Raw genomic sequence first — 22,931 nt, 5'->3', positions numbered from 1 at the left:
GACCCAGCCGGGAATCGAACCCGGGAACCCGGGCGTGGGAAGCGAGAACGCTACCGCACGACCACGAGATGCGGGCGGAAAAAGTGTATTTTGAACTATAAAATCTGGGAATTTTTTTTCCTTGTCTGTGTGTACACACTGGGATATGATACTGTCTGTTAATAAAAGCTCTGCTCGACAACTGCTTTTCACTGCAGAAATGGCAACACTAAGGAAGAGAGTTTTTCACAAGGAATGATGACAAGTGTAAAAGTTGAAGGTACTGTTTATAGTTGATGCAATTGGCATGGACAGATGTATTTGTGGAGCCATTTGAGAGATGGACATAAGATTTCTAGGAAGGAAGCTACTTGAGTCTACAAGAACCAGATGAAGCAGATTTGGGAGTAGATGTTGTTGTTTTGGAGGAAAGAGCAAAAGTTGTCCCTGCAATGAGTCCAGATCACGAATACATCATCTGTGAATCTGATCCAGAAAGAGGGTTTTAGGTTTTAGGTTTTTTACTTGTCTTTCGCCTTGTTGTAAGGATCAGAGGTATAATCTTTTCCCCTGTTTCTTTCTGCTAAGTGCTATTTTGATTACTAGTTAGTGGTTTTTAAATTTATATCACTTTTGAGAGATTGATACCATTTTATTACAATGTGCATTGCATATATGCTAAGTCACAAGTACACTTATTGTTGTATATGTTTTCTCATTTTTTACCTTTCTGCATAGAAATTTCAATATCAATAGTTACATGTTATAAGAACTGGAAGTGTGCATTGATATTTGCTTAATGCTATCTTATGTTGTTTGTTTCTTCTCTTTAGGTTTGATTGCCCGTCACTTCATTTCTGTTTCTTCCTTTCTCTCTGCCCTCCTTCCTTCTCCTTTCAGTTATTTCCTTTTCCCTGTTACTCCCCTGTCCCTCCACCCTGCCACCATCAGTTACCTGAAGGAAAGTCCATTAATCTCTGTTACTGTGCCCTGCTCCTGTCTTGAATATGCACACTATTTGACCAACTTTCTTCCCTTGGCTTCTGTGTTCTTTCCATCTTCTGATTCCCGTATCAGCACGCTCATCACTAGTAAAGTGGACTTAGAATTTCCTGTATGTTTGGACAACCTGCTGTGAAAAAGTACAAGAATTTCAAAATATTATTAGACATCACTAGGTATTATGTACCTGTCAGCCAGTATGTCTTTTATCTTAGAGGTGACTGATGACCATTCGCATTCCATACACGATATGACAATACTATAACACTTTTATTGCTTGTGTTTAGTTTGGTAACATTGCTAATTACAGAATATAATTATTTTTCAGGTGTGCTTCTTGTATGGCATGGTTATAAACATAATTGGGAGGAATACAAACTACAGCTTAATAGTTCTCAACTTAATCAGTGAGAAGAATGCAATGTTTTTGTTTTTCATGGAATATGATTGGAGGCATCCACAGCAAAAGATATGAGTGACACTGATGATACTGATCTCCTTTTGATTATTCCTCCAGATTTTTTTAATGTGCGCTCGTCTGATTCTGAGGACTCGGAATTTTCGGTTATCAGAAGAGACTCTGACATCAGTCGTCACATTGTGCAAGACCTGGTTAATCATGTTAATCAGCTTGAGTCCAGAGTGTGTACAATTGAAAGTAAGGAAAATCTAGTTTCAAATGGCAGAAGTCTTGACTGCTCAGTGGCCGTCGACTCTGCAGATATAAAGCACGGTGATGTGGCTCTTAGTTTCTATTCAATGACATCAACAGGCTATAGATTTGGAACCAGTTTAGATTGTAACAGAAGTGCACTGCGTACATCTTGGAAGCAGAAGCCCCAGTCTCTCCCTACTACTCCAAGCACCCATCACCAGAGGCTTCAGCTAATACCTGATATTTTAGGACACTCTTACACTAATGCAATTCATGAACGAGAGAATATTCGTTCATGCGCAGGAAATAGAATTCCTGACGACAGAATAAAGAGTAGCACATCACTTGCAGACAATTTATCAAAAAATGATTCAGCTCGGACTGTGTTATCTGACAGCAGTGATAGTTACCCTCTATTCTCAGAACCAGATGACCAAAGAACAATGTCTTATCAAGACTTGAGTTTCTTGAGTGAAATTGATGAATTCCTTGAAAGTAAAAGAGCAGTTTCACGAGAACATGAGATTACATCTGATCTCATGGCAAACAATGACCTTAAAAGTAAACTGGAAAAGAACAATATAAACAGTAATAAAAAGGGTAGCAGCTTTATAGAATTTGACAGTATGAACAAGCCTGCTTCATTATTCCATCCTGATGTGAATTCTATTGTTTATGATACAAAAAGGTTAACATTGTCTGATGTTGATAAACTACTTTTGGAAATGGAGAAAAAACAGTCTGAAATAGAGCAAAAATTAAAACTTGGTAGACCTTCTTATCACTCTTCAGTGCCTGTGTCATACAGTTGTGATAGACCGTCTTCCATATTTTCTGATAGCAGAAAGCAGTCTGATGATAGAAATCGCAGTACAGTTTCAGTACCTGAATCTCAAAGTTATAATGGAACTGTAAATTCCAATGGCAGATGGAAAGAGGTGAATGATGAAATGCTACCTGCTGCACATGATGTATGCACAGAAGGCAAAAAATCTCTTGAGAAAGGAGAAGTAGAGACAATGGCAGTATCTAAAAAATTATCCGTTGTAGGTGATAATATTTGTTCAGTACCTGACTTAGGATATGGTGTTCGAAACATAATGATGCAACCATCAAGCAGTGCAGATCACGAGACACTGCTAACTAATTCAGCTGATCAGAGAGGACATGTTACAAGTAGAAATATATGTGTAAAAGGAAACGAAGTTCCTAAACAATATGCCACAGAAGAATCATCAGTGTGTGCTTCTATGCTTAGGGATAATATTGGCTCAGTGCCAGACTCACAATATGGTGTTCAAAACTTAATGATGCAGCATTCAGAGAATGCAAACCACCCACCAACACAGAATGTTTCAGCTGATGAGAGAAACAGTATTGCAAGTGCAAATACCCTAGCTAGTCATACTACTTTAATAAGTATGAGTGAATCGTTGAACCATTTACCCAGCAAGAACCCTACAAATATATCAGATGCAAGTAACAGAACCAACGTAACCCTACCGGTAAGCAGTGAAGGCAGACTGACAGTGCAGTCCAGCAATAAAGAAAATGAGGTGTTGTGTCAAATACTGGATAGACCATACCAGCCACCCTCTCATGGTTCAATGCGAGTTACTTCAAGACATTTCACCAACATACTTGAAATTGATGAAAAAAATAACAAGAATCAAACAGAATGTTACACAGAAGATAACAGAAGTAAGTTGCAGCAACCATTTGGTATTGCCGCCCCCTCAATGAACAATGTGGGAGATAAGATTGTTCCCAATGAACATCAGGGCTTCCACAATATGACAAAATGTGGTGAGCAAGTTGATGCTGGTGTTGTGAAACAAATGGACCAGGCTGTTAATAGTGGAAGGAACTCAAATGGTGATACAGACACTATTACAAACAGAAGAGTGAGGGAAATGCCTAACAGGAGGATGGATTTCAGTGGTCATACATATTCTGGGAAATTCATGAAGAAGAAAGTTGAATTTTCCAGGGAATCCTCTAACACTCACATCAAAGGCAAATCAGGATCATGGACTGATGGTAAGAATTAAAATCAATCAAATATTTTACTGCATGAAGTACATTTCTATTTTCTTTTGTTGACAGGGCATGTACTATGTGAATACTGGATGTTACAGTTAATAACTAGTCATTCAGGTTGACGTATTGTTCCTAATTTTGGATGGTGCTTTGTTTCCACTCTCGATCATGGGAGTGATGTTGGTGTTTTTATGATATTCTTTTAAGTGACACATATCTTGATGCATTTTCACATACTGGATACTTGGGTTTGGTCTGAGCTGTGGGATCCATTTTACACTGGAAAAATATCCACATAACAGCTGCATTTTTTCTTTGAACTTTATTCGCAGACTTGCTTTGGAACTTATATTTCCATTACCAGCACTGCACAATGATAACCAAAGTTATGCCAGTAATGTAAAGTAAAAGATACACTCACATTGTTTTTTTATTCAACATTTTCCTTATATCATAAAATAAGCTTACAAATATATTATTTCAAACCCTAGAATATTCAAAGTATTTGAATATTTTAACTCTCATACTATAGCAAGTCGTAAAATAGGTTTCATTGGCGGTAAATCCTGATACAGTTAAAATTTTTAACTCATCACATTTAAATTTCAGTTTGAATATTTTAACCATGATTAGTTCAAAATCTGGAATGTAACATCTTGATGTGTCAGTGGTACAATTTATTTCAGGACTTGGCATAATGTGAAATTCATATCCTTATTTTGCAATAGAAAGAAAATTACCGTAAAAAGTATAGTCTATAGTCTTTACCTTTTATTATATATATATATATATATATATATATATATATATATATATATATATATATATATATATATATATATATATATATATATATATATATATATATATATATGCTGGTAATGGAAATGTAAGTTTCTGTAACAGGCCAGCAAGAAAAATGGAAGTCGTTTGGTTGATATTCTTCACATAAAAAAGGCACATAGGATGAGTGATAGCAAATTGAGGGCATTTTAAGATTTAGTTAAAGGCATCAGCTCTTAAATACAATAAATTCCATACATATTTCATTGATTGTGAATGGATGTAACTCAAATTTGGTTTTGTTCAGTCTCAAGGTGAGCTATAGGCTGGTCATGTAAGTTAATTCTTTCAATCTGGGGCAGAAATCACTCCCAAATTTCTTTGGCTTTCACAGATTTGAAAAGATTTGCCTGGGAAGACCTTTGATTCCATAGAATCTCTTGAACTCTGATCGTCTGTGTTTGGTTAAATATTCTTAGTTGTTTCAGCAGCTATTGAGAAACCTTAACATTAAATCAAACAAAAGAATCTGGGAGGCTAGTTTCAAGAAAACTTGATAAATAAAGGAAAATTTCATTGAAACACCACACACACATGTTGGGAAGTTTTGGTTATAGTCAGAAGCAGTAAGGAACATTTGACTATGTGCCTGTATTTCATTACCACAAGGCATTACAAGCGACTGCTGATACATTCAAATGGCAGGTAGCATCAGCAGGATTGCTGCTGATTCCCTTAACCATACTTGGCCATGTGACCTACTACTGTTTCTAATGGTTTTCCGTATTTTGCTTCCTGCAGCTCTCGGATATTGAAGAAAAGACATTTTTAATTGTTTGCACCAAAGGTACTATTGATTTATTTATTGGCAATGTAGTTTCTGGCTTTGCCCATTTTCATAAGCCACCTATTACAGAGAACAAAATTTTATGAGTGGTTATGTTGAAAGATGACAACAAAGGTATCAGTAATAATGTGGGGCAGATAATAACTACTTACATAATTTGTACTTGGGATATACACTAATGTGACCACAGGTCAAAAGCCTGAATAACCACCTCTCACAGTGCGGACTGCTGCAAGATGTACAGCAAAGGAGTTGATGAGGTTCTGGAAGGTACTGACAGAGGTGTGGAGTCAAGCCAACTCCAGTGTTTTTGCCAGGTGTGCTAGGTTTCTTCATTGAAGATCCATGACATAAACAGCCCAATTGAGTTTATTCCACAGGTTCTCAGTTGGGTTTTAAATGTGGGGAGTTTTGTAGCCAGGGGAATATGGCAAACATCCTGGTGCTCTTTGAGCAATGCTTGTACACTACTAGCTGTTTGACATGTGTTGTCCTGGTGGTAGATCCAGGGTGACAGTTATTGAACTATATTAAATAAAATCATCATGAATTCTGAACAGTTTGTGTTAGGACATTCAAACTGCACGGTTGGCCATGGGGCATAATGGGAATTGGTATGTGCATGCGCATTTGGGTTAGTGACGAAGCCCTCTTTCATTTGGATGAGTTTGTTAATAAAAAAAAAAAATAAAAAAAAAATTGGCACTTCGGGGGACTGATAATACACAGTTCACGATTGAGAAGTCTCTCCATCCTCAACAGGTGACTATGGTGTGCAATTTCCAGTCATGGAATAATTGGTGCAATATTCCTTGTTGGCATGGTGACTACCGAATCTCGTAGCATGAAAGTATTTGATGGCCTGGAGGAGCACTTTGGGTACTGCATTCTGGCTCTGGGATATACAAAGGCCACTGGCATGGGCCTTGATTGGAGCCGTATTCTCCAGATCTGAACACATACGACTCCTTTTTGTGGGGCTATATTAAAGACAAAGTGTACAGCAGTAGCCCCAAAACCATTGCTGAGCTGAAAACAGCCATTCAGGAGGTCATTGACAGCATCAATGTTCCGACACTTCAGTGAGTCATGCAGAATTTCTCTATTCATCTGCGCCACATCATTGCCAATAATGGCAGTCATATCAAACATGTCATAACCTAAATTCAAATATCTGTAGTGATGTTTACATGTTGAATAAAGTGTGTGCACACCGTAGTTTATAACAAATGCTCATGTCCCAAACAGGTCACTAACACATCGTAAAATGTCGATAGCAGAGTTTCATCTACTGTTAAAAACTACGGTGTGCACACACTTTATTCAACATGTAAACATCACTGCAGGTATTCGGATTTAGATTATGACATGTTTGATATGACTGCCATTATTGGCGATGATGTGGCATTAATTAATTAATTAATTAATTAATTAATCATGTTTTGTGTTCCATCAGACACATGGCCATTGGTGTGTACAGGGTGAAATGTCTGAAAGTAAACACCCTGCAATAATCTTCAGAAGGGTCCAGGCTCGAGGAAAGTATAATGGCAGGAGGAAAGTTTTCATGGCATTCCCCACATGATCTTGTCATTCTGGAAGGCACAATGGATAAACATATAAACACAAATATGCATATATCCTTGGGGACTATGTCCACCTCCACAAGCAGTTTGTTTTTCCTCGGCACGATGGTACAAGCTGACAATTATTGAACTATATTAAAAAAAACGTGCGTTTGAACCATGACTATGCAGCAAGGAAAATAAGTGTGGGCTTGAGTACCAATTATCGAGGTAGAGGGTATGTCCATTCTAAGTAGGACTTTATACGTGTAGCCACTACATCACCACTTTTCCCCAAATTGTGGAACTCTGTTTCTGTTGATGTCCCTGTATAAACAAGGAAATCTAAGACACAGCCAGTCTTACAATCAAATAACACAATTTTTTTTTTATTCTGAATCTACTCCATTTCGATGGAATGAATTGTCTGAAAGATAAGAGTCCTTTGAATGATAACAAACTTCCATGAATTCGGAATTTCTAATGTGGATTAAATACAGAACACAAAGCTGTACAGACGTTATTGACAATGTTCCTAATTTTGAGTAATCTGTCTCCTTCAGTATTGGCAGAGTTGTCATTGAAATGTAATGTTGTCATAAGTAACAAAAAATAAAAATTCACTAAGAATTGGAGCATTTAGAACATCATCTCTGGTCTAGTATTCGCTAATTTTCAGTTTTTTCACACTACGCATCAGAAGACAAGCAGCTATGAAACAATACATTTCTTAATATCCAATATCTTTCCACGGTGATATGCAAGAATGCACTGGTTCTGGAGTATCCTCGTTGGTGAATAAGTAAAACTGATTTATTTCATCAGCTATATATTTCATCAGTTTTTCTGTAAAGAATAACATGAAAACTGACAGAACACTTGGCTCATTTCCTGTTTGACACATATGTCCCGATAGCTTATCATCAAATGCATGATTAACTGGCCGAAAATCATTTTCTTTCCAGTCAAATTTTTTTCCAAGATGTGATTTCTTCATAGGCATTTCACTATCACTTTTTGATTCTTCAGTCTCAGAACAACTAGGATATCTTCTTGAAACATGAGACTGTGTAGTCACCCCTGCTGATGAGGACGGTTTATGACTACAGCTTCCCTATTCTGTAGGAGAGCTATCACTTTCATCAAAATCAAGTAGTTCATTCTGACTGTCACTCCTCGTATGAATCTCCATGATTTCTCCCTCAATGTGCCCCTGACGTCATGCCATTTGTTTTGTAAAGTATAGGATGCGAAGCACGCAGATGTAAATTCCGATGAATAGTGAACTGTAGTGTGATAGTGTGAAGCCTAGGCTCACGACAGACAAAGAATCGAATGTCAAACTAGTGTCCACAATTGAAAAATACTACTGAGACATGGGGCAGGATGTCTGGTGTGCAACTTATCTCATCATCGGCACTCAGGTAGCAGTGCATCTATACTCATCATCAGCGCCTGGGGCCGGCAGACGGGTGTATCTTAGATTGTCTATAGCGTTCAGAGGAAGAAAACTGGTGCAGGCAGCATGAATAAACTTGTCAACAGCAGTCAAAAGGGTTAATCAGGATATGAATTGCACTCCATGCTACAATAATCAAACAAAAATATGAGAGTACAGACTATTCACTGAAAATCCAATTCTAACAATGGGACATTACAAATGAAATAATGATAGAAATAAAATGAAAACTTACTGTATAACTGTACTACCCTGTTGTTGTTGTTGTTGTTGTTGTTGTGGTCGTGGTCTTCAGTCCTGAGACTGGTTTGATGCAGCTCTCCATGCTACTCTATCCTGTGCAAGCTGCTTCTTCTCCCAGTACCTACTGCAGCCTACATCCTTCTGAATCTGCTTAGTGTATTCATCTCTTGGTATCCCTCTACGATTTTTACCTTCCATGCTGCCCTCCAATACTAAATTGGTGATCCCTCCATGTCTCAGAACATGTCCTACCAACCAATCCCTTCTTCTAGTCAAGTTGTGCCACAAGCTCCTCTTCTCCCCAATTCTATTCAATACCTTCTCGTTAGTTATGTGATCTACCCATCTAATCTTCAGCATTCTTCTGTAGCACCACATTTCGAAAGCTTCTATTCTCTTCTTGTCTAAGCTATTTATCGTCCACGTTTCCCTTCCATACATGGCTACACTCCATACAAATACTTTCAGAAACGACCTCCTGACACTTAAATCTATACTCGATGTTAACAAATTTCTCTTCTTCAGAAATGCTTTCCTTGCCATTGCCAGTCTACATTTTATATCCTCTCTACTTTGACCATCATCAGTTATTTTGCTCCCCAAATAGCAAAACTCCTTTACTACTTTAAGTGTCTCATTTTCTAATCTAATTCCCTCAGCATCACCCAACTTAATTAGACTACATTCCATTATCCTCGTTTTGCTTTTGTTGATGTTCATCTTGTATCTTCCTTTCAAGACACTGTCCATTCCGTTCAACTGCTCTACCAAGTCCTTTGCTGTCTCTGACAGAATTACAATGTCATCGGCGAACCTCGAGGTTTTTATTTCTTCTCCATGGATTTTAATACCTACTCCGAAATTTTCTTTTGTTTCCTTTATTGCTTGCTCAATATACAGATTGAATAACATCGGGGAGAGGCTACAACCCTTTCTCACTCCCTTCCCAACCACTACTTCCCTTTCGTGTCCCTCGACTCTTATAACTGCCATCTGGTTTCTGTACAAATTGTAAATAACCTTTCGCTCTCTGTATTTTACCCTGCCACCTTCTGAATTTGAAAGAGAGTATTCCAGTCAACATTGTCAAAAGCTTTCTCTAAGTCTACAAATGCTAGAAATGTAGGTTTGCCTTTTCTTAATCTTTCTTCTAAGATAAGTCGTAGGGTCAGTATTGCCTCACGTGTTCCAACATTTCTACGGAATCCAAACTGATCTTCCCCGAGGTCAGCTTCTATCAGTTTTTCCATTTGTCTGTAAAGAATTTGTGTTAGTATTTTGCAGCGGTGACTTATTAAACCCATAGTTCGGTAATTTTCACATCTCTCAACACCTGATTTCTTTGGGATTGGAATTATTATATTGTTCTTGAAGTCTGAGGGTATTTCGCCTGTCTCATACATCTTGCTCACCAGATGGTAGAGTTTTGTCAGGACTGGCTCTCCCAAGGCTGTCAGTAGTTCTAATGGAATGTTGTCTACTCTGGGGGCCTTGTTTCGACTCAGGTCTTTCAGTGCTATGTCAAACTCTTCACGCAATATCATATCTCCCATTTTATCTTCATCTACATCCTCTTCCATTTCTATAATATTGTCCTCAAGTAAATCACCCTTGTATAGACCCTCTACATACTCCTTCCACCTTTCTGCTTTCCCTTCTTTGCTTAGAACTGGGTTTCCATCAAAGCTCTTGATATTCATGCAAGTTGTTCTTCTTTCTCCAAAGGTCTCTTTAATTTTCCTGTAGGCAGTATCTATCTTACCCCTAGTGAGATAAGCCTCTACATCCTTACATTTGCCCTCTAGCCATCCCTGCTTAGCCATTTTGCACTTCGTGTTGATCTCTTTTATCAGACGTTTGTATTCCTTTTCGCCTGCTTCATTTACTGCATTTTTATATTTTCTCCTTTCATCAATTAAATTCAATATTTCTTCTGTTACCCAAGGCTTTCTGCTAGCCCTCATCTTTTTACCTATTTGATCCTCTGCTGCCTTCACTATTTCATCCCTCAAAGCTACCCATTCTTCTTCTACTGTATTTCTTTGCCTCATTCCTGTCAGTTGTTCCCTTATGCTCTTCCTGAAACTCTGTACAACTTCTGGTTCTTTCAGTTTATCCAGGTCCCATCTCCTTAAATTCCCACCTTTTTGCAGTTTCTTCAATTTTAATCTGCAGTTCATAACCAATAGATTGTAGTCAGAGTCCACATCTGCCCCTGGAAATGTCTTACAGTTTAAAACCTGGTTCCTAAATCTCTGTCTTACCATTATATTATCTATCTGATATCTACTAGTATCTCCAGGTTTCTTCCATGTATACAACCTTCTTTCATGATTCTTAAACCAAGTGTTAGCTATGATTAAGTTATGCTGTGTGCGAAATTCTACCAGACGGCTTCCTCTTTCATTTCTTAGCCCCAAGCCATATTCACCTACTATGTTTCCTTCTCTCCCTTTTCCTACTCTTGAATTCCAGTCACCCATGACTAATAAATTTTCATCTTCCTTCACTACCTGAATAATTTCTTTTCTCTCATCATACATTTCATCAATTTCTTCGTCATCTGCAGAGCTAGTTGCCATATAAACTTGTATTACTGTGGTAGGCATGGGCTTTGTGTCTATCTTGGCCACAATAATGCGTTCACTATGCTGTTTGTAGTAGCTTACCCACACTCCTATTTTTTTATTCATTATTAAACCTACTCCTGCATTACCCCTGTTTGATTTTGTATTTATAACCCTGTATTCACCTGACCAAAAGTATTGTTCCTCCTGCCACCGAACTTCACTAATTCCCACTATATCTAACTTTAACCTATCCATTTCCCTTTTTAAATTTTCTAACCTACCTGCCCGATTAAGGGATCTGACATTCCACGCTCCAATCTGTAGAATACCAGTTTTCTTTCTCCTATTAATGACGTCCTCCTGAGTAGTCCCTGCCCGGAGATCTGAATGGGGGACTATTTTACCTCCAGAATATTTTACCCAAGAGGACGCCATCATCATTTAATCATACATTAAACCTGCATGCCCTCAGGAAAAATTATGGCTGTAGTTTCCCCTTGATTTCAGCCATTCTCAGTACCACAACAGCAAGGCCGTTTTGGTTAGTGTTACAGGGCCAGATCAGTCAATCATCCAAACTGTTGCCCCTGCAATTACTGAAAAGGCTGCTGCCCGTCTTCAGGAACCACACGTTTGTCTGGCCTCTCAACAGATACCCCTCCGTTGTGGTTGCACCTACGGTACGGCTGTCTGTGTCTTTGAGGTACACAAGCCTCCCCACCAACAGCAAGTCCATGGTTCATGGGGGATTAAGTGCTTGCTTGACTATTCTGCAATGCATCAGCCACAATTCTTCTATGTGCTTCTGCCAAGAGTTAAGTGTTTCATGTTCCTTATTGAGATGTAACGCTACTGCCTCTTTATCTACTTTTCTGAAGATGTTAATCCTGCTACTTATTTTAGCTCCCCTTGTGCTGTGTTAATCTTTGTGGTCATTGTCACAAATAGACCATGTTTATTTGTTACCGTTAGAGGAGTCAGCTTCAGAATTATCTATTCTAGTTAGTCTTTAGAGAAGTTATTCACTAATGTTCCACATGACATCCTGGCACACTCACCTCTTACAAAACATAGTTTTCCCAATTGATTATTGTATAGTTAATGCCTCCTCTGATGATATTATTAAAGGGGGTTTATGTTCTAGCAACAGAGATTTTCTTTCAAGGTTTTTTTTTTTTTTTTTTTTTTTTTTTTTTTTTTTTTTTTTTTTTTTTTTGTGGGGGTGGGGGTTGACTATGACAGTCAATAGAAGGACCCAGTTATAAGTTTCTGCTCACCCATGATACTGTGTGTTACCCAGACAGCCAGACAGTCTCACATGCAGTTTCAGTCTCTGTCTTGGTGGCTTTGAGTTTCTTGTTTGTTGTGACAAATACACCCACTCCATTTCCCATTAGCCTATCCTGTTGATACACACTTAAATTACCCCAAAAACTGTACTGCTACTCGTTTCGAGATTTAACCAGCTTTCTGTATTTAGTATTATGGGAGCCAATTGCTTTTTAGGAGCATGTTGCCGTTTCAGTTAATCGCTAGGGCTTAAATACTCTCTCCTGTGGGTGCATTTCTTTGAATTTTACACCGATACTCGTGGGTCTCTTACAGCTGTCATCTGGACTGGGTGGAGAGTCTCCTAGTCTAAAAAAAAGCCCTCATATGCACTCCATAGGCACAGTCAGCTACCTAGGTAACAGCCACTGATGTGTAGTGCACATATGACCCATTTAGGGGGGCACTACAGTTCCATTCAACTCGCTCAGAACCAAGGGGCCATGGCCAGTTCTGTTAAATGCTGCAAATTGTGAACTTTGTTGGAACTCTGTGACCAAGTCTCCTCTTTTCATGTATGTAGACTGAAGCAGCAGTTGAAAATTTTTACAAAGCCTGGGAGTTGAACCCGAGTATCCTACTTACTAGGCAGGTACGTTAGCTACTAACAAGGGAACCTCCCCATCGCACCTCCCTCAGATTTAGTTATAAGTTGGCACAGGGATAGGCCTTGAAAAACTGAACACAGATCAATTGAGAAAACAGGAAGAAGTTGTGTGGAACTATGAAAAAAATAAGCAAAATATACAAACTGAGTAGTCCATGAGCAAGGTAGGCAACATCTAGGAGAAGGTCAGCTGACGAGCACCGTGGTTAGTGTGAGCAGCTGCGGAACGAGAGGTCTTTGGTTCAAATCTTCTCTCGAGTGAAAAGTTTAATTTTTTATTTTCAGACAATTATTAAAGTTCAGGCACTCACACATAATCAACTTCGCTCTCCAAAATTCCAGGACATGTTTAGATTTGCTTGGACATATGCAGGATTTGACGGTCTACACACGGAAACATTTGAAAACGTAAAAAACATATGTTTTGACAGAGCACAGGGAAAACTGTGCGACTGTGAAACTGTTGCATTCATTTGTTGCAGTTTATGTGACAAACTCTTATGTTTTCATCACTTTTTTGGGAGTGATTATCACATCCACTAGAAAACCTAAATCGGGCAAGGTAGAAGAATCTTTTTACCCATTCGCCAAGTGTGCACGTTAGGTGGGTCGACCCCATATTCCCGTCATGTGGCGCACATGCCGTCACCAGTGTCGTATAGAATATATCAGACATATTTTCTTGTGGAGGAATCGGTTGACCTATGACCTTGCGATCAAATGTTTTCGGTTCCTATTGGAGAGGCACGTCCTTTCGTCTACTAATCGCATGGTTTTGCAGTGCGGTCGCAAAACAGAGACACTTAACTTATTACAGTGAACAGAGACGTCAGTGAATGAACGGACAGATCGTAACTTTGCGAAAATAAAGAAAGTAAAATTTTCACTCGAGGGAGGACTCGAACCAAGAACCTCTCGTTCCGCATTTGCTCACTCTAACCACGGGACCACGGTGCTCCTCAACTCACATTGTCCTTGATGTTGCATATGTTACACATGGACTACTCAGTTTGTATATTTTCCTTATTTTTTTCATAGTTCCACACAACTTCTTCCTGTTTTCTCTATTGATCTGTGTTCAGTTTTTCAAGGCCTATCCACAGCGTCAATTTATAACTAAATCTGAGGGGGGTGCGATGGGGAGGTTCCCTTGTAAGCTACCTTGGCACAGCAGTTCACACAACTGCATGGATTACTGTGGCATGCCTCCCTCCTAAGCCCAAATTCTGTCACCCCAGTCTACTTTAAATGCCACCTTACACATGAACAGAATTGCCAGGGATCTCCAAGTTCTGGAATGTTACCTCAGAATTTTTCATAAATGGGGGATCCAGCCTCAAACCCAGGAGCAAGTACTTCACAAATGAAATGACACAGTTTCAGAAATTTTGACAAGTGAAAATTTGTACCAGGGTGGGGAATCGAACCCGGATCTCCTGCTTACTAAACAGAACGTGGAGAGCCTCGCCAATTGTGTTCATGTGTAAGGGGGAATTTAAAGGAACTGGGGCAGCAGTGAGAATTTGTATCGAGGAGGGAGGTGTGCCAGTGTAATCTGTGCCCATGTGGCTTAGTGGCTAATGCACCTGCCTAGTAATCGGGAGACCTGGGTTCAATTCCCAGCCTTGGTACAAATTTTCAATTGATGCTGCAATGTATAAACCTAAAATAGATAAAATCGTACCTGTGTGAGACCAGTAGTCTCTTAAAATGTGTCTTTTCAAGTCTCATCTTCTCTGCCTTGTCTGCCATTCACTAGAATGATCAAGTATGACTGTGGACCCAAACAATAGGCATTGTTCGTCCCAGCATGCAATCCATTAACGGCTATCAGAACAACCTCATCAGTATTTGGAATGAGGCCTCCCAGGCATACACACTGACTGCACCTAATGCTCTGTTCTATCCCTTTTTGTCCTTTCCCAAAGGTGTACCAATATTATTTTAAAATTTAATGTTGTTTTTTTCCACAACAGTGTTTGGATGCTGTCCTAATTGTGTTACATATCAAATTTCCCTTTATTTACCTCGCATTCAAATATAAGACATCCAAGACAGTTGTTCCTTGATATGTTCTCAAGTCAGGTATCATTTAAGCATTTTTGATTTCATAATAGCTATTATCTTTGAAGATTCACTTTGGTTTTACTTCTTTGAAACATCAATGTTTTATGTGCTGTGTTATGAAACAAAAGTATGCTGTTCTTTTAAGTTTTCTTGATAGGAGACTATGATCTGCTTGTTACTGGCAGATAGTATTGATTTATTTCTTTTGTTATTGAGTGTAATTGCAATTACGATGCAGTGCCTTCCAATATCCATTGGAGTTTCTCATGTTTTTAATGTCTTCTTATCAATAATGTTCTCAGATGTTAAGTTTTTTTTTTTATATTTTTTTATAAGCAACATGGTAGTTGGTAACAAAATTAAAATCTTTCTATTTTTAAGAAAGAGCTGATAGTGGATTTTTTGTGGATTCTTGTGAGGAATACATTCTGATTAAACACTGGAAAGACTCACTGTATGCTTTTCTGAACCTCTAAGAAGTTTATATACAGTTTACATGTAAAATATGTGGGCACAAAGATAAACTCGTGGTATTACTAGTTGATGACAGATTCTACTGGGAGTGACAGATTCTACTGGGAGGAGTATTCCACAGTACAGAAATGTCTACACAAATTTTTATTGGCAATGCCACATTTGGATAAAAGAAAGGGTATCATGCTTATTTTACTTTCATTTCATAGTGAGTTATGATATTATCATTTCTGAATCTAAGTTCAAGTATTTTGAGTCCAAGAGCATGTAAGTTGTATGTAACACTTGATTTGTCACACATCGTAAGTGTGGTAATACAATCAGTAGAAGTTAACACTATGAACTTTCACTTTGATACTGCAGCTTAGGAATGATTGTATGGACTTTGCATTTGTCATTTTATATTTATAACAATTATTTTAGTAGTATGTAAATGAAAATATGTAACTATATTGTGACGTACTAAATGAGAAAGCGCTGGTTGATATATTTTTTCCCACGTGGAATGTCTCCCTCTATTATATTCATATCAAAAATATGTAAATAGTAATTTAAATTTTTCGATGCATTTCACATCCTTCACTTGAGATTAGTGGAATGAACATATCATACTAATTCATATGTGAAACATGTAGTTCTTTTTACTTAATCTGTTTCACTTTCACAAGGAGCACCTGTCTGTGGGCCTATGTCATTTATTCTACATTTAATTATATTTATTGTTTGAAATTAGAACTTTGTTTTTATGGCTACAAACATAGGGATCAGTGAATACAATGTGTCTGATTAAATTGTTGCCTTTCTTGCGTGAACCACTGAATGTTGGAAATAGCATTCACATATAGATAATCTTTACATAATCTGGTATAATTTCCTGCAATAGAGGTCTTCTATTACCATATGAAGTGTTGTAATTAGGAGCAATTTTATGTCCATCACTGTAGTTGTCTGTAATCATGGCTTTTTTCCCTGTCTTTTTGCCTCATGATGATATTCTCGTGTTTTCCAGCTCATGGGTGTTATATACCACAGTATTGGTCTAAGCTGACCATTTTCAGGTTCCAATGCAATATTGTCTAGACTTAGCCCTTATTCTCTGTGTCCTGAATGCCTCTTTACTGGCATCAGTCTGGCTTGGTGTTTAATCTGTTTTCTGGTACATTTACCCTTTGCCTTTGTTCGCATGCTTAAGGATGTCATCAATTCATTTCAGCACTTCTTATATGTCATTTTTGGTGTATGCATTTGTAGTGACCTGGGGCTCAATTCATGTTGTAATCAAGAGGTCGAGCAAAGTGTGAGGGTGAGTGGTTCAATGCACACCTCGAGATGTCAATGATACAGTGTTATCTGTAATTACAATTATCAGTCAGACAAGTTTACAAAGCTAAAGCATCTTCAAAGCTGCAGGCAGAGGTGGGGTGTGGTTTTACGTGCTGTGGAGTAATGCTGATGTCTCGACATCACGACATGACGTCACTGCCGCAGGTCAGAGACTCGGCTGCGTGCGGTGCTTGCAACAGTAGTAGGCAAGGCAGGTATGGCCTGCCGGGTGTACTGCAGTTACCCAGATCAGATACCACCTCAGCACTCTTGAAGGTGCAGTCTGCTGCCTGTGGACAAAAATGGTGGTTGTGTGGAGTGGCTCCAGTCACCACTGTACGATTGACTGAAACTGCAGCAGTTCTCGCGAATCAGCAAGGAGGCTGTGGGGAAGCACTTTGCCCATTCGAAGCATAAATGGTGGCTTGCAGATCATCTGCAGTGACCCAGTAGTGGAGGGCTGGCCACTCACCAGTCTTGTCATCTGCACTGACCAAGTAGGCAGCAGTGCCAGATCATGGCTGTTGTATACATCATGTTTGGCTGCCTCAGTGTTGAAGTCAGCAAGCAGATAACATGCTGGCCATCATCAAAGAGCTTGTCATGGTTTCACTGAAATTCATTAGAGTGTCATTCTGTCTGATTCGTTGACACAGACAGAATGGCAGCGCGACAGAATGTCTTGTGCTCTGAAGGCTGTGCATGAATGTATCTGTCCTAATTTATTGGACCCTTCATTGTTACTTGCCTTGGAGTGGTTATATCAGTAACACAGGCCAACGAAAAACTGTTTTTGAAAAACTTTTTTTACTTTGATAGCTGATCTTTATAGATTTTTATGAGCTGAATCCATATCTAGCCTTTATTATAAAAATCCTATGCTATACGGTAAACGGGGAAATTAATGGAACACTTTGTTACAACATAAGCATGGTTTGTATTTACAGTAAGCTACTTAAAACAATGATGTGTGTTAATTGAGGTTTCACTTGTCAGCTGGAATTGGTTTGTATTTTCTTTCTCTTTTTTCTTTGAAGCTTCTTGTGTAGCTTTTTCTACGATGAGTTGCTTGTTGAACTTCTCGGTGAAGTGACCAAAAGTAGTCCCCCATCATGTTGGTGTTCCAGCGGCCTTTGTAGCATTTTTCCACCACTTTAATGCACTGGTGAAAACGCTCTCCTTGCTCCTCACTAACATCTCCCATATCCTTACCAAGAATATGGAAACAAATATTGTGGTTCGTTTTCGTGACAATCTGAATGGGTGATCCCGAGTCATGGTATGGAAAACAAAACCCCAAAGTTTGAAAGGATCACCTCCAGATTGAATTACATTCTCCACACATGTGAGTTACATGGGCAGTTGGTGCACTCAGCACCTCGTGTTGTTTGAGAAGGGGCAAAATCACAACTCATCAGACCATACTACATCCTTCCAGCCATCTACTGTACAGTATTTGTGTGTCTGGCCCATTGAAGATTTGCAGCTTTGTGTTGCTTTTGTACCTCTCATAATATAGTGGCATTTTTCATCGAATTTAGTGTACTTTGTATTAAAATGTCTTTTTTTTTTTTTTTTTTTTTTTTTTTTTGTTAGCTAGTGGCCTTGGTAGAAAACTGTAATGCTATGATTTGCACACCAGGAAAGGATGACGTACGTCCTCTATTTTAAAGTAAATTAATTTTGGAAATCTTGTTAGTAGTCTGATTATAGTTAATTCTGAAATAGTCGCGTTGTATTAGCAGCTGTAGTCACATTTTTGCAACAATAATTTTCAGGTGGGTCAAATGTGTTCCAAATGAGGAGGAATGGCCATTATGATAACACTTCAACAAGGTAAGATTTGATATGTCTGTGAAGTGAGAATTAGAATACAAGGGCATCTGGTAAATTTCTGTGTGTAAAATTATTGGAGTATTGGTTTATTTTGGGCTTGAGATATGTAAAAAAGAATAGTGAACAGTATAAATCATTAAGTAAAACACCTATAATACCAGTAGCTATTGTGTTATGTACCCAAGCTTGCTAAAAATCACGTGATATGAATGATGTTGTAGACTGTCATAAAACATTAAATTATTGAAACACATAGCAAGATATTTAAAGGTAGGCGTCACCACAGAAAAACAAGAAAAGAGAAGCGCAACTTCCGTGTTAAAAGAGGGAAAAAACAAACCGATAGCAGTGCCTCTAGTGGTATGATCATGAACTAAAAAAGAATAAACATTGCAGGTTGCATCCCTCCTAGCTTATGTACGTTGTAGGTTTTTTTTTTGCTTTTAATTTTCTTATCTCAGTTTTGTGGGCGTTCTATATAATTTGACTTACTGTCAGTTTCAAGTGTTGGGTCTGGAGGTTTTTTATGCTGATAGAAATCAATATAAGTGTGTCAGTTTACAAGTCTATTTTTGACGTTTGTATCTGACAGCGGCTGCTCCTATGATGTTTTCTTGAGCAGCTACTATTGGACGCAAACATCAAAAGTAGTCTGGCAAACTGACACACATTGATTTCTACCAACGTATAAAAGCTCCAGGACGTTTTGTGCATCATAAGAACTAGACGCAACACTTGAAACTGACAGAACTCGAAACAAGCTTGTAGTCTAAATAACTGACACAAGCTAAATAAAAATTGTAGTAGCTAAATGGGACTACAGATATTACTGAATAATGTCATACTTTGATGCCTCACAAGCTGCAGGTAGGGGGGAGGGGAGGGGGGAGAAAACTATTATTAAGAGAATAATCGGCAGTTAAAGAGGTTCAATTAAGAAATCTTATATCACAGTGTTAATTAATGAAGAATTCTAAAATTTGTTACAACTATGCTCAGGACTGTAATTTGTGAGTAAATACCCAGGGAAGTTGTACTACTGACCATTAGTTTCTTAAAAAATGTTCCTACATCTTAAGATTGTAAATGCTTCAACACAAAAAGATGACATCAATACTAAGTACCAAAAGTAGGAAATGTGGATAAAAACAGCGAAGTGAAAACAAAACTAACTTTTTATTTCTCAAGCACACAATAAAAATTTTCTTTTATCTGTCATACAGCTGCATGAGAACTACTTGACACAGCACAACTGAAGCTTTGTAGTTCATTAACACCAGTTTCACTTCTTGTATTAGCAGCTGTATAATGAACACTTGCCATAGCACCACTAGTGCTTGGTAAGCCTAATTTGCTATTAACAACTGTTTCACCTGATTCACTACTGATATTAGCAATTTCACAGGGAACACCTGCTACATGTTTTGGAAACATACCCCTGTTTAGCCCATGCCTAGTTTTATTCATAGAATCTTCTTCGAGAAAATGATCTTCTCAAACAAAATAATTAGCACAGTTCACATCAGGTGACAGTTTAAAAAACTTTTCCATTTCAGAAGCAACTCTTGAGGCTGTTCTGGAAATCTGTAGAAATTTACATAAGTATTTCAATGTCAGTTGTGTTGAATATTCTGAAAAAAACATAAAATTCTTCATTAAATAAAACTACTACTGACATATTGAAGTTATTTAAATAATCAAACGGAAACCACACAACTTGTTTGAAAATTGCTACCACAGTAATTTTACATCATAAATGTATTTTGGAAGTGAACATACCTAATAACAGGGTACAGAAGAGGATTGATCTTCTTATGGTTTTGATAAGTTTTTATAGGAAAATTAGGTTATTGTTGAAACAGTATTACAGGCAGTTTATTAAGTCACTTCAATTTACATCAGAAATGTGTTGGCCATTACATAAGTGACAGTTGCAGTATAAACAGTGCCTACTGGGGATTACTTGTAATGCATTGAACTGTTCAATTGGAGTTACAGTCTACTGGTGGTAAAATGATGGAACGGTGCCATGATCGTATGATTGTTGTAGAATGTATATTTTATGCAATAGGTAAGTAATGTTCTTCAAGGCTTAATGAAACTTATGATGGCATTCACAGTTTCACAGGAACTTTCCAGTATAATGTTTTTGAACTTCACGGATGTTCACAGCTACAGTAAAATTTAGTGCAGAAAAGAAATATCCTTTCTTTAACAACACAGTATTGAAAATCAGTTTTAACAACCAACTTTTGGCTTCACAAGTGTGCTTCATTTTTCTCACTGAGTGTTTCATATCTTTTTCCTTTCCTCTGTCTGATGACACTACAGGAGGTACGCAGTGTGGTTACCACTCATTCTTACACATATTTCAGGCTTTTTCATTCAAGAATCATGAGGTCTTGTGAGCACTGAGCACACTTGACTGCCCTCAGATTTGGTGACATGCTTGGACACACAGTCTTGTAATGTGTCCATGTTGTTGATGAATGTGGAACACTGTAATGCTTTTAAAGGTCCCCATAGCAGAAATCTAAGCGATTGAGGTGGAGTGAATGTGGAGGCCATGCTACTGGACTTGTCTTGCGCATTCACTTGTCATTTAAACATTTATGGCTTTTTTTCAAGGATAATGTTCTCCAGTAGTGCAGATAATTTATAGTAAACAGTACTTGTTAATTTATCTAGAAAGGTGTTTTGTCCTGTGACTGTATCTCCGGGAATTCCTGTCCAAAGTGACCTGGTGCCTTACTTCTGTGGTTTCTCAAAGATTTACATCTGCCCATATGTGATTATTGTCAATATTTATCATCTCAGTGTGTGTGAATCCTGCTCATCCTATGCTGCATCTTAGAATCTGTTGACAAAATTGCAGTCTGACATAGTGGACTTGAAGCCTGACTATTTGTTCACATTGTAATTGATATCGTTAAAATAAATACTTGTGCAGAACTGGTGATGTAAGAGCGGCAGATCCAGTTGCTTCCACACCTTTTCCAGAGTCATCCTCTATTCATTGCAGGTCTTGCTCCTCCATTTCCAGTTTGAGAGCTGTGCAAGGTCTGCTCCAGTTCTTTCTCCTTATTGTGAATGATCCTATGTCTGCAAATTGCTGTGACAGCATGCTCAATTTTTTTTTGATGCAATGCAGCATTGTGGATGTCATTCAGTGTACATGATATGTAGGGTACCTGTCGATTAATGCTGTTCGCTACACCATATTGACTGTCGAATACGATGTTTACGATTTCCCACATGAAATAACAGAACACTGTTTTAGTGGTTATGTTATTCACATTCCAGAGAATAACTAATCTTCTTTTGATGTGAGCACAACCTCAAATGATATATAAGGAGTGGCTGAGTGACAGTTGCTTAGTGACAACTGCAAGACAGTGATAGTGCTAAGTAGAAATACTCACCATCAATAAGATAGCAATGACCATCACCAGAAAGACAGCTTATTCCAATGAGTACTTTTTGGCATTAGTAAAATGGTCCACACCTCAACAAGTATTTTTATATATCTGTTCCAAGCTTTATCACTGGTTCTCAAACACAGAAAGTTAGTGTAAAATGTGCACTGCAGACTTTACCTTAATGTTAAAAGTCCTGTATTTTGATGCTATAGGATAGCTGTAGAAAAGATTAGGCTAGAATGTAGCTGTAACAATTTTGAAATGCTCAAGCACATCTTCTAAGTATAATTTGGGAAACATCCATCTCAACACAAGTATTCACTATTTCATATTGCAGCAGCTCAGTGACCTGTCACATTAGTTACCCCATTCATTTTCAGTGTAGCGTGGTCCAGATGTCCGTATCTTAACTCACAGAAGTAATCTGGAAAGGACTGTACAAACCCAAATGCCTGTCTGATTCTGCCATCGAGTGGAAAAGTCACTTTTTGAGACTGAATATACACTGACAAGCTAAAGTATAGTGATCACGTGCTTAATGGTGTGTTGGTTCCATTGCATTCAGATTGGGTGAATCTGGTGGCCAAGACACCAATATTAATTCATTGTTATGCTCCTCATGCTGGAAGATGCCATTGCCATCAGGTAATACCTCAGGTATGATCGGGGACATGTGGTCAACAATAATGTTCACATAATTCAGTTCTGTCATGGTGCCTCCGATTACTATCAC

General features: G+C 38.2%; 1 protein-coding gene across 2 annotated transcripts in view; it reads left to right on the top strand.

Moving 5' to 3' along the window:
- The window catches only part of LOC126252813 (uncharacterized), a 253,837-nt gene that overhangs the window by 36,777 nt on the left and 194,129 nt on the right, over positions 1-22,931 (top strand). For both annotated transcript variants that reach the window (XM_049953758.1, XM_049953765.1), the window contains exons 3-4: positions 1,310-3,676; positions 18,722-18,779. In XM_049953758.1, coding sequence (XP_049809715.1) covers positions 1,453-3,676; positions 18,722-18,779 — 2,282 coding nt within the window. In that variant the 5' untranslated portion in view covers positions 1,310-1,452. The remainder of the gene's footprint in view (positions 1-1,309; positions 3,677-18,721; positions 18,780-22,931) is intronic.

This window comes from Schistocerca nitens, chromosome 1 (assembly GCF_023898315.1).
Source record: "Schistocerca nitens isolate TAMUIC-IGC-003100 chromosome 1, iqSchNite1.1, whole genome shotgun sequence".
NCBI lineage: Eukaryota > Metazoa > Arthropoda > Insecta > Orthoptera > Acrididae > Schistocerca > Schistocerca nitens.
The sequence above is the reverse complement of the archived record's forward strand: the minus strand, read 5'-3'. Positions and strand labels throughout refer to the sequence as shown.